This window comes from Balaenoptera ricei, chromosome 2 (assembly GCF_028023285.1).
Source record: "Balaenoptera ricei isolate mBalRic1 chromosome 2, mBalRic1.hap2, whole genome shotgun sequence".
In the NCBI taxonomy this organism is placed as follows: Eukaryota; Metazoa; Chordata; class Mammalia; order Artiodactyla; family Balaenopteridae; genus Balaenoptera; species Balaenoptera ricei.
In genome coordinates this window covers 69,110,222-69,123,812 of record NC_082640.1, presented here as the reverse complement: position 1 = coordinate 69,123,812, position 13,591 = coordinate 69,110,222, and the positions used below count along the sequence as shown (strand labels likewise).

Sequence of the window (13,591 nt, the reverse complement as noted above, 5' to 3'; positions counted from 1 at the left end):
GAAGTTGATAGCGATCAAACTGAGACATTAATTGAGAACAATCAACGTTATACCATGCGGGAGATAGCGGACATACTCAAAATATCCAGATCAAGCGCTGAAAATCATTTGCACCAGCTTGGTTGTGTTCATTGCTTTGATGTTTGGGTTCCACTTAAGTTAAGCAAAAAAAAACCTTCTTGACTGTATTTCTGCATGTGATTATCTACTTAAACGTAATGAAAACGTTCCATTTTTAAAACAAATTGTGATGGATGATGAAAAGTGGATACTGTACAATAATGTGGAAAGGAAGAGATTGTGGGGCAAGCGAGATGAACCACCACCAAACACACCAAACGCGGGTCTTCATCCAAGGAAGGTGATGTTATATGTATGTATGGTGGGATTGGAAGGGAGTCCTCTATTATGAGCTCCTTCCGGAAAACCAAACCATTCATTCCAACAAGTACTGCTCCCAATTAGACCAACCATCAGCACTCAATGAAAAGCATCCAGAATAGTCAACAGAAAATGCATAATCTGCCATCAGGATAACGCAAGACCGCATGTTTCTTTGATGACCAGACAAAAACTGTTACAGCTTGGCTGGGAAGTTCTGATTCATCTGCCATATTCACCAGACACTGCACCTTCGGATTTCCATTTATTTCAGTCTTTACAAAATTCTCTTAATGGAAAAATTTTCAATTCCCTGGAAGACTGTAAAAGGCACCTGGAACAGTTCTTTGCTCAAAAAGATAAAAATTTTTGGGAAGATGGAATTATGAAGTTGCCTGAAAAATGCAGAAGGTAGTGGAACAAAAGGTTGATTACGTTGTTCAATAAAGTTCTTGGTGAAAACAAAAAATGTGTCTATTTTTACTTAAAAACCGAAAGCACTTTTTGGCCAGCCCAATAGGTTTGAATCCCAGCTCTACCACCTGCCTGCCCTGCAACTGGGGGCAGCTTATTTTAACCTCTGACTTCTGACACTCAGTTTCCTCAGCCTGAAGATGAGAAGAATGAAACCCTGCTCTGGAGTGTTGTTTCAATGAAACAATAGGTGGAAACTACCTAGCATGAAATTAATACTCAGTAACTGGTGAGGACTATTACATTGACATTACTGCCCTCTGTGACCACTTTTAGCTTAAGAAACTGAAATGTGCACAAGTATGCATACACAAATAAAAAAGTATTTCATACAATGGAAACTGCAAATGTAGATACACATTTTTGAAGTTTTCTCCTGAAGGGAAAAACTGGATAAAATTTAATGCTTTTGTACAGTAAACTAAAAAACTTTTCCCATCTGAAAATACCAGTGGAATGCCACTTCAAAAACCTAAACTGACAAATCATAAATCAGTGGGTGGACTACTGTATTTCTATTATAAAATGATTCAAGGCCCCTTTAAATGGAGAGCCCCCTTAGGGCATCTCAGTATTTGTTTATAGATCATTAACTACTTGACAGTGAGACTGGGGAGGGGGCATAAAGACTCACAGCTAAAGTGCTAAGAGTCACTGTCGGTTGAAGATCAGCAGCAAAGCCAAAATATCTTAGGAATTTGATATGAAAATATGATTTCTGCTACAAAAATGTTGTATGCTATTCATGAATGAATCTGTTAGTAAAACAAGGCTCACTTTATGAAGCTGAGACCATAATTATGACCCATATGACAAGGTGAATTTACTTGGCCATGTTTTCAAATGCTTCCCCAAACACTGACTATATATTATTAAGATTGTAACATTGAAAACATGCCCAGGAAATGGATTGTGTTATCTACCAGCATAAATCATTAGCTGGTTTCAAAAAGTCACAAATATGTCTCCTTGCTACTGGATTCTAGCATCCATGTCAGAATAGCATAGAAATGTTTCCTAATGAAAAGCTCACTGAAAGCTGGGAGGCCAGAATTTTGATTCTTGTTTCTGGTATATGATCTTGGATAAGTTTCTTTCCTATTCTGTAGTTTAATTTCTCCAACTATCGAAATTAAAATTAAAACCACTGACCCTGAGTATTATGATTTCCTTTCTCCAACATCCCTTAAACACACTAATTGTACTCACTTTACCCACTTTTTTCCCCACTTACTCAACAAATAGAGTACCTACCATATGCCAAGTTACTAGGTGCTGGGATCACAAAGGTTAATAAAACAGACATAAACCTCTGGCCTTAGAAAATTTACATTCCAGTGGCAGGGAGAACTTGAGAGTAGTTTAGACACAAGATGCTTCTGGATGAGATTTCTGCACCCACTTTGTTCACAATAAAATGTTTTACCAGAGTAATTCTTCTTGCCACTCTTTGTAACAGCAGCCCCAGCTGCCAGCCGACTGCTTGGGGGCTTTCAGAACATCAATCAGTTCCACAGAAGGACTCAAAAAGATCTAGCTAAGAATACAGCAGTTCCTTCCTTTCCTAATGACTTCTGCCATATAACTCAGTACTTCTATGAGGATAATTTTGCATAAAGCCAATGTATATTGTCCTTGCCAGGGCACACACAAGGATACAGGAATGGAGCAGCAAGCACTGTTTGCCACTGATGGGAATAGGGAAAATGAAGGAGCATTCTTCCAGCTACAGGGGGAACTCATGCCACTTCCTCTGGTGCTGAGCTGGGCTTAGAGGGCACTGAGCCATTAAGCAGATTTGGGTTCCTAGGAGACTCAGGATGGTGGTTCTTTGAAGTATCTGTTTTTAAGTTCCAAAACATGCTGGAATATGAATTGGGGCAGCAGCAACTCCATGGTCCTCCTTTTCTTGAACCAAAAATCCTAAAGCTTCAAACTGGAAATTGTAAATGAAATCCTAATTGTAAATATTTCTATCCCTTTTAAATAATTCCTTTATCTTTTACCAACATGCTGACATATGCACCTAGTATCTTGCCCTTAATTCTCCTTCTGAGAACAGCAGTGAATTAAAATCTACATGCCTACCCTATTTTCTTTTAAATCACACTATTAGAAATATTTGAGCAAATCAGGATCTCACAGTAAGGTTGTAAAAACAACATGAGAAAAAAGATGCTATATATGTACAAGGTCATGTTTCAGTCATGTCCACTATATATGTTCTCTATATAATTTCTTAATAAATGTGAATAATAGGATGTGTTATTATGTAATACTACCTGCAGAACTCATTGTTTTTTTCAAACTTTTTATTGAAGTATAATATACATGCAGAAAAGGGCACATATCATATGTATTCAGTACTTTACAAACTGAATACACCCATTTAACTAGAATCTAGATCAAGAAAGAGAATAATCCATAGGTTCATCAATTATAACAAATGCACCACACTGGTGGGGGATGCTGATAATGGGGGAGGCTATGCATGTGTGGGGGCAGGGGATTTATGAGAAATATCTGTACCTTCCTCTTAATTTTGCTGTGAGTCTAAAACCACTCTTAAAAAATTGCTTTAAAAAAAAGAACTATAGAAATAAAAGAATGTTTTTAAAAAGAGAGAATAATCCCAGTCCCCCAGAAGTCACCTCATACTCCTCCTAGTAACTGCCTCTCCGCTCCAAGAGTGATCACCATCCCCCTTCTAACAGCATAGATGAGTTTAGGCCAGTTTCTATACTTTATGTAAATGAAATCGTACAGTACGTTCTTTAGTGTCTGCATTCGTCCACTCTTCCTCATGTTTGTGAGATCCATGCATGTTGTGTGTGACTGTAGAGCATTCTTTCTTGTTGCTGTGTAGTATTCCATTGTGTGAATACGCCACAATTTGTGTATCTGCTCTACTACTGCTAGGCATTTGAGTAATTTCCTGGTTAAGTATTACATATATGAGTAGTGCTGCTATGAATATTCTAGTGCGTGTCTTTTGAAAAACATATGCACACAATTTCTGTTGGGAATTGCTAAGGACTGAATGTTTGTGTCCCCTCAAAATATGCTGAATATGCTGAAGCCCTAATACCCAAAGTGACTGTATTTGGAGATAGGGCCTCATGCAGGAGGAAGTGATAGGGGTTAAATGAAGTCCTAAAGGTGGGACTCATAATAGGGCTAGTGCCCTCATTAGAAAAGAAAGAGTCAGACACAGAGCTAGCTCTGTCTACCATGGGAGGATACAGCAAGAAGAAAATACAAGCCAAGAAGAGAACTCTCACCAGGAACCCAACTGGCTGGCACCTGATCTTGGACACCCTAGTCCCCAGGACTGTAAGAAATTTCTGTGGTTGGCTAAACCCAGTCTGTGGTATTTTGTTATGGCAGCCTGAGCACACTAATATAAATATATACCTAGGAGTGGTATGGCTGGGTCATAAGGTATGCATGTATTCAGCTTTAATTTAAACTGCCAAAAAATTTTCCAAAGTGGTTGCCAGCCATGCATAAAAGTTCTAACTGCTGCATATCCTCACTAACGCTTAGTACTTTCTTTTCTACTTTAGCCACTCTAGTGGGTGTGTAATATATAAGGTAATGTATATTTTAATTCCCATTTCTCATACGATTAGTGCAACGAAGCACTTTTTCACATTATTAAACATCTGGATGTTCTCCTTTGTGAAGAGTCCATTCAAATATTTTGTCCACCTTTCTATTGGATTGTCTTTTTTTAACGATTTGTTCTAGATACCAAATGCTTTGTCAGATATATGTATTACAGATACTTCTCCCACTCTTTGGATTACATTTTCACTCTCTTAATAGTGCCTTTTAATGAACAGAAAATTTTAATTTTAATATATTCCAAACTATCAACTTTGTAGAACTCATCTTTAACATGTTCTGAACATCTACAAGGTCCTAGGTGCCTTTAAACAAAACCAAAACAAATTCCCTTCTTTCTAGGAGCAGCATGATACACCCATGCACATGTTAAAAGCTGTACACGGTAGCACTATTGATAGTTATTTTTAAGGGATTCCTTCTAAGGGATATGCCATTTCTCCATGCTTTGTGGAAAACTAAGTATTCGTGTATTTAATGCATTTAATTCTTAATTACTGGACACAATATTTTTGAACACTGACTCAGGCTTTTGAATGCCAACTTCTAAGCCCCTTCGTTTCATGACCATGAAGAATTAGAACTGAAAAGAAAATCAAGCATCTGATCTGAGTTGTAGGTTTTTTGAGAAATTATCTTATTTCAACTATGGAAGGAGTATCATATAATCTTAAAGTTAGAAGAGATATCTAGATGTCATGTTCTCCAGCTCTGTATCTTTAGGTTAGGGTAATATTTCATTCAAACACTCTTGAAAACCTGGGTGTGGTCCAACATCTATCAGAAATCTTTGGAAGAACTTCCTACCTTAGAGTAGAAAAGAGAGATAATCAAAGAGCCTTGGATTAGAGAAACCCTCATCACTGCTGAGGTTTTTCCAAGACAGCGTCTTCCAACAGAAATCCTTCAGCCTTTTCCCAAGGCTTCAAGAGACAACGCAGTGAAACCTATGTAAATATCTGGCTCTCTTTATCAGTAGTTTTTACATTACATGCTACAGAACCTAGGGCTTCTCAGACAGAATTCAGAGGTTCCCCACATGTTTGATTCAAATTTCATTTTTTTTAAAAATAGATTTTTATATTGCCAAAAGAGAGATAATGTCCATTTTTTTTAACATATTGCAAACTGCCCATGCATTAATTTGAGGTTAAGTCATTTCAGTGTAGATCTCAGAATTAATCTCCTCCTGCCATCTCTAACTGAAGCACATGCCCAAGATTTCAAGATGAATCATTTAAAAACCACTCTTATCTGTATCCACTTCTCCCAAGGGATCAGGATTTTCTTGATAGTATGCAACCAAAACAAAGGAATAAGAAATAAACTGTCCTGAGGCTGCTATAGCAGCAACTGTCATCAATAGCCTCCAACTTCAAAAATTTTTGAGCATGAAACAGCAGGATTGGGACTTCCCTGGTGGTCCAGTGGTAAAGAATCTGTCATCCAATGCAGGGGACACGGGTTTGATCCCTGGTCGGGGAACTAAGATCCCACATGCCGCAGGGGCAACTAATACCGCACACCACAACTACTGAGCTCGCATGCCTCAATGAGACAGCCCGTGGGCCACAAACTACAGAGCCCATGCGCTCTGGAGCCCATGCGCCACAACTAGAGAGAGAAAACCCACACGGTCATAACTAGAGAGAAGCCCACGTGCCGCAACAACAAGATCCCGCATGCCTCAACAAAGATCCCGCAGGCCGCAACTAAGACCTGACGCAGCCAAAAAATTAAGAAAACAAAAATCAACTTAAAAAAAGATTAAAGAAAAACCAAACCAAGCAAACAAAAAAAGCCAGCAGGGTCAAAAGTCCAGTGGCATGGGGCCAGCCACGGCATCCCAACCATACTAATTCCTGTTGGTCTTACCTATGTCTTCGCCGGCCAGTCTCTCTTGATTCCTTCCCATTTCTAAGCTTGGTTCTGCAGACGTCCTATTTATTATTTTAGCTATCCAATTTCCTTCCAATAAATTCCTTTTCTGCTAAAAACAAAACAAGCAAAATAAAAACCCAAGACAACAACAAACTAGCCTCATTTTAAAAACTTACCTTTAAAGTTAATGTTAAAATTTTGCACTTATAAATGTTTAGTAATAAAACACAAGTTTTCATAGGTTGGGGTTCTATGACAGATTTTGTTTGAAAAAGGACTCCAGTGCTTTTTAAAATTTAATTTGAAATCACAGTATTGAATCACCTCCCTGAGTCTTGTCTTAGCCTCCCTTCAGCCATTTCTGTGCAAATCTAACTACATCGTGCTTCCCCCTAAAATCTTTCAAAATTTAATAGGGAATCCTGTAAAGTTTAAATTATTTGCATGACTACAAGGCCCCTGAAATGACTTAACCCTACAAGATTTGGCACATGGTTATGGGTGCTCAATCATTGCTTGTTGTAGGAATCAATAAAAATTAGAGAATGTAAGAGCTAGCTACACTATCCTACATTATCCTACGCTATCCTACTCATATCCTACATGAGTCTTCAACAATAATAGTAACTGTTATATGGTGTTTACACGTAAGTATCTCATTTACATACAGTACTTTCCAGACACATCTTATTTATGTATGGTTTCTCCAAACATGAATTTAGGAATTGTAAGAGGAAATGCTTCTTTAGAAAGCAGATGTATGTAAGTTACTACCTCAAGAGGCTGCAATATTTGAGAAAAGGTTTTCCTAAAGTACGAGATTTGATAATGAGTGACAGGATTATTACGGTTTAAAACTACAAGACTCCTGGTCTGGCGTTCACCAGGCTCTTAGGAGGGAGGTGGTGGTGCACACTGCACAGAGAGACGTGGGACTTTCTAAGAAATAAACTTTTTCTGTTGAAATATCTGGGACTTATTTTAAACAACACAACAGCGGGGATCTGAATACAAAAGTGCTCCCCGACTTTACCAGCCACTGCAAATCTGGGGACTTGACTTTTAACTCGCTTCCCTGAGGACACCTTCTCAAGGGTTTCCTCAACACCACCAACCAAGGATTGCACTTGAGCCTGGGGCTTGGAAGAGAGATACGGGTGTAAGTTTTGCCACTCAGTAGGGTGGTTAAGTTATTTGTTTTAAAGCTTAATTTTCCTCATACCTAAACTGATAATACTCGCGAAGCCCGCCCTCAACCCTCCTCAGGGTTATTAATGCGTACACGAGATCCTCGGTCACGTTTTCACTACCTCCTCAGCGAGGGTGACCCTTACCGCCCGCCCGCGCCCCGCTCCACTCTCCCTAGGAAGCCGCGGGACTTCTGTGCGCACGCGCCGCCGCGCCCGTGGGGTCTCGCACACTCGCGCGGCGCCCGCTGGGCGTCCCCGCCGCACGCCCGGGGAGCGAGCGAGCGCGCGCGCTCCTTCGGCCCCGCCCCCAGCGGCGCGCGCCCCTACGGCGGCCAGTGGGTGGGGGACGCGGGTAAAGCTGGTCATGGAGGCAGTGCGGAGGGCCCATGAGGCCGTGCTCTGGTTGCTGCTGTGCCGGCCCTGGGCCTCGGGCGCCGCCTCCCGCCCGAAGCCCCGCGCCTCGGAGGTGCTGACGCGCCACCTGGTGCAGCGGCGCCTGCCGCACTGGACCTCTTTCTGCGTGCCCTACAGCGCCGTCCGCAACGACCAGTTCGGCCTCTCGCACTTCAACTGGCCCGTGCAGGGTGCCAACTACCACGTCCTGCGCACCGGCTGCTTCCCCTTCATCAAGTACCACTGCTCCAAGGCCCCCTGGCACGACCTGGCCCGGCAGGACCAGTTCTTCACGGCGCTCAAGGTCATCAACCTCGGTGAGTGGCCCGGGCCGGTGAAGCACGTCCCGTCGACGATGGCCCCACTGTTTGCAAAGCACGCTGACAAACGCTCTGGCTCCGAGGCCGAGCCCCCGGCCCTAGGTCAAACCGCGCCAGCCCTGGGAGCCCTGCCTCGGCCCCGCGCAGGCTCGCCCGGGCGCACGCGCTCGCCACGCTTCGCCCAGTGCTGGGGCGTTACCCAGACGCTGCCTCTGCGTCCCACCCACTCTGCAGCCTTCCAGCCCCGACCCTGGCCCTGGGCTTCTGTGTTCCCCCGCCCGGCAGGTGCTTGTCAGGGCTAAGTTGTTGCTCCTGAATCGTCCCCTGGAAAGTGGGGCTTATCGACAGGCCTGTACTTAGGGACCACGCTGCATCACCCCGGGGAGAGAGCATTCCATCCTCACTACCCTGCAGCTCTTAACTAGAAGGACCCCTATATTGGGCAGTGAGAAGGAGGGTGTAGGCCGCTGGAAAGTGGCTCTTAAGTTTTTAAAAAATGCCTAATTGCATGGCAGGATTCGTTCCCATGAACACCACTTTGTGGGTGCGTTCATATTATAAAAACTGGAACTACTTTTTTAAAGTTTCTTTGTTCTCTTTATATGAAACCCCAGCAAGTTTGTTTTACTAAAAGCACTAAAGGTTTTCACCAGTGATGTTAGCTTCTTCAGATGCTAGGCCTAAAAGATATTTAAAAGACTATCTCTTTAATATTGGTATGTTTTCATGGAATATTCTAACTCTGAGAGTGTTAACTCTTGCTGGATGTTTATTATCTTTTGGTTAATGATGGAAGGGGCGTGAACGTTGACATGAGTGCATCTTTTATATTTTCTAGGTCAGTGAAAAATAGGCCTCAGGATGTTTGGAACCTATTAATATAGCTGATATCAAATTAATCCATATTTCAGTAATTCAGAATCTAGATGTGCAAGCTGACCCACGTTACCCAATCAGTTTTTTGAACCAGAATTAAAGCTAAACGCCTATGCAGCTGCACTATTCCTATATAGTCTGATAGTTTCTTAAATTTAAATATGGTAGGTGTATTTTTGCTTATAATAACTCCCATAAGTCAGTCATGGGATTTTGGAGCCATTGCTCCACTGGGACTGTCTTGGGTTCAGTCCATTAAGGAGAAGATTATTCAGCAATGTGTAATCCTTTAAAAATATGTCTTATTATTTGACTGATGAACTATATAGAGCATGCCTACTAATTTTGAGGTTGATGCAAAGAAGTTGAGTGTAGTGACTCAGAAAATTCAATTCAAAATTATTTGGAGAGACTGGAGTGATGACTAGATTCAAGAAGAATATGTTTATTTTAGCATTTTCAGAATCAAAAAAAATCATTCTTCCCAAATGTAGTAATAGGTTAGGAAAAGCATAACTGGAGGGTTATAGGTAAACCACGAGCCCAACGCCTTTTTTTAAAAAGTTTTCACCATTTAAAACCTAACACTTTAAGAACAGCTTAATGATTAGGGGCTTCTCTTTTTAGGTAGAAAGAAATCCAAAGAAAAATAGGATGCCCAGAACATTCTCACCCAGAAAAGTAGTAAAACCTTTTGAAGAAAGAAACAACAGCTGTAGTTTTTTTTTAATGTGGAAGAGAAAGATGAATAGTGATTTAATGGTGTTTATGGTCTTTGGAAAATTCTAAAAATTCTAAAAATTCTGTTTAAAAGAGAATAAGTTTTAAGTTAAACAAAAAGGAAAACTTTATGCTCAAGCATGCTTGAATACAAATTGGCTTATACTAATAAAGGGAATTTTTTTTTCTGGACTTTTTATTTTAAGAGTATTCACCAATTTGATAATGTTAATTTTGTATTTTTGTCTTAGGGTAGGGAATTAGATAATAGGATTTTTTTCCTATTCTGTGTTGTGCAGTTGCCCCTCTGGATCATCAAGTACATATTCTATTTAAAAATACTTAGAATTTTATTCCTCTTCTTCCCTTTCAAATAGTAATTATCAAAGTCATTCATTTTTCCATGTTGTAAATAATAAAGATTTCTCTTTTACCCATTTGTTCCCTTTCTCTTTTACCCATTTGTTCCCTTTCTCCTCTGCCTTCCTTTCAATGGAAGCTGACATTTTACTGATGGTTTACCAGTCTGGGTATCCTGCTGGGAAGTAGATTGAGATTTAAGAAAAGCAGTTTACCATTGGAATGAATGGGTAATTGGAGACTTGCTACAAAGTTCTAATTTTTTTAAAGTGCTTAATTTGACAGTGGTTTACCTACTGTTCAGCTGACTCAAAATGAATTATTGTGCAAAGAACTGACTTTTACATTCATTTTGATGTTATGATATGTTTCAGACAGTCTGGAAAAAATTTAATTTTTCACCAAACCTTACAGACTTTACAGCATTTGTGCTGTAAAGAAAATTATGGGGTTTTTTAGTGTGTAAATTATATATGTGGCTAATCTTCCCATTTAGTGTATTAGCCTGACTGCATTAAATAAGTAGACTGCAGGATAAAAAAAAAAAAATTAGAGAATTTCTGACTCCTACATTACATCTCTACCCCCTATCAAATAGCATGAATGATAGTGGTTCCTAGTTGTTTCTTAATAAGAGATAATGTAGTTATTAAATTAGTAGTCCTTGATCAGTCCTCCATTTTAGCTGAAAAAATATTGACCATTTGTGTGATTTTTTTTTTAAAGTATCAGTATTTTAACCGAAAACTGTGATAAATACTGTAAAACAAAACTTTCAGTGTCATCAGCCATTTCTTAACTGTAAGTCCTTAGCATTGGTTTAAAAGTCATATTTTATGTGTTTTACTATCAGTATATTTGGAAAATTAATAATTATTTCTAGAGCCTGTTTTTCTTTCTCACTCCATTTTCAGCTTTTGAAGTTGTGATACCATATTTTAAATTTATTTTTTATTTCAGCTGCTCCCTCTACTCCACTCGCTTCTGCCTGCCCTGTTCTTGTTCTCTTGTCCACTCCCCGACTCCACACCACTACTTGCCTTTTTTTTTTCTTTTTGGTTGAATGATTTATAAATAGCTTTATGATGCTAGTTTTTGTGAAGTTTTTGTGACGTTCCCTTGAGGCATTTAGAGATTTTGGGGGAGGTATTACCAAGGCAAAGAAGGCAATATACTGTGAAAAGTTTCATAGGGATTCCAGGGAACCCTGTGATAGTAACAAGCTGTGACCCAGTATATTCCTAAAGATAGAGAGGTGCCGGTCTGAATGGACATTTTTGCCTCTCTCATTACCAACTAGTGATGCTTCTCCTGATTAATCTTTGGCATCACAGTGGCTGGAATGCAGCTTCAGGGAATAAGCACAAAGTAGTCCAATGAACTTATACACTCAAAAAGAACATAACACAGCAAATACACTCTTGCAGAAAAGTAAGAAAAAAATTTAACAATATGATTAGTCCTGAGCATGTGTTGATTTCCCTATTATCTAGAAAAAAAGTGATTTTCCAAATGTACAGCTCTTCTTTTAAATTGTTATTTTCTGTCCAACTCATACCCAGGAACAATAAAATTAATATTTGTGCACACTATACAATATTTGTTATTGATTCATGTGCCTGTGGTTTTATACATGTTTTTAATATGTTAATAATAGTCATGGATTTTAAATAAGTGCCTTACAAAAAATAGGAATTGTGAAAGTTTGCTTTGTGTCCAGCTTAGTGTCATGTGCATATGAGTGCTTAATCCATATCTCTGGCTAGTATATATTTAGTTTCATGTATCACAAATGGCAACTAATCGCAAATGGAAATATTCCAAAGAAGAAATATGTTATTGCAGTCTACTATATACCTATTTCAAATAGGTTGAAGCAAGATTTTCAAATCAGTTGTAAAAATATTAATGGGATTGTTTCTTTCTCATGTTTGTTATTACACTAAAATCTTCCTTAGAGTTAGGTTTTGCCTTAGATTTTGAAGACAGCTTTTTGACCCAGTTTCTTTTAAGTTGTACAAGAAATTATTTTAGTCATCGGTATTACTGACCAACTTAAAGCACAATAAAGATGACCTAGTAATTTAAGCTCAAGGCCAATAATCAGGAGCATCTACAACTAAATTAATGACACTTCTCTGTTTGATTATTTGTGAAAAGAATATAGAATTACTTCATAATTATTTGGAGGTAATGAATTAATGTTTGTAAAGTACTTTGGGTTTTTTAATTAATTAATTTATTTATTTTTGGCTGTGTTGGGTCTTCGTTTCTGTGCAAGGGCTTTCTCTAGTTGCGGCGAGCGGGGGCCACTGTTCATCGCGGTGCGCGGGCCTCTCACTGTCGCAGCCTGTCTTGTTGCGGAGCACAGGCTCCAGACGCGCAGGCTCAGTAGTTGTGGCTCACAGGCCTAGTCGCTCCACGGCATGTGGGATCTTCCCAGACCAGGGCTCGAACCCGTGTCCCCTGCATTGGCAGGCAGATTCTCAACCACTGCGCCACCAGGGAAGCCCAGGTACTTTGAATTACAGTTTACATCAGCCTTATCTATAGTTTTTAAAATCTCTAGGCTTACACAATTGTTACTATGTTCCACAAACATAGATGAAATTGACCTCTTAGGCTGAGTCAGTGTTTACTCATATTTTTGTAACTTTATAATTTCTTGATGTTGCTGAAGAGTGCTATGTGATTTATACCATGACAAATATATGAGTACATGATTAATAGGTATTGATTTCACAAGTAACATATTCATTTGTTTTCTAGGTATTCCAACTTTATTATATGGACTTGGCTCCTGGTTTTTTGCTAGAGTCACAGAGACTGTGCACACCAGTTATGGACCAATAACAGTTTATTTTCTAAATAAAGAAGATGAAGGTGCCATGTACTGAAAGTGTGCATTGGAGGACGAAAATACCAGTAGATTTTCGCATGTGTATGTGCAATATTTATTTTTGATTCCTTAAAATAAAACTTTGCAAACACCTTTTTCTTTCTATGGTGTCTGGTTCTTTAAGATGAATCATTGCCCTCAAGAGGCAAAGCTTTTCATATTAATACATTGTTATATATTGCATACTCTGTTTAGCCAATGGGAGCTACAAACACATAATGCTTATACCAATTTTTTCCTATAACTAGGTTAAACAAGAGATAAAAAATGATTGTAACTTACAGATTCTGTAGTTATGTATTAACAATTTAAATCAACTCTTTGAAAATATAGATACCCCACAAAGAAGGAAGGGGAAAAAATCTTTAACATTGGGAAAAGAAGTAGAGAATTTTAGGATATATGATAAAAATAATATAATATCATTGGCAAATCCAAAGTTGATGAGAATTCTAACTGCAATCTGAAAT

The 13,591-nt window shown here is 39.2% G+C and overlaps 1 protein-coding gene across 1 annotated transcript; it reads left to right on the top strand.

The window, feature by feature from the left end:
• The first annotated feature begins 7,861 nt into the window (after positions 1 to 7,861).
• Positions 7,862 to 13,214, top strand: C2H15orf61 (chromosome 2 C15orf61 homolog). Its single transcript, XM_059915480.1, has 2 exons — positions 7,862 to 8,263; positions 12,992 to 13,214. Exons 1-2 carry the CDS (start codon positions 7,918 to 7,920, stop codon positions 13,117 to 13,119), a joined length of 474 nt encoding a protein of 157 aa, XP_059771463.1. The 5' UTR covers positions 7,862 to 7,917; the 3' UTR covers positions 13,120 to 13,214.
• The last annotated feature ends 377 nt before the right edge of the window (positions 13,215 to 13,591 follow it).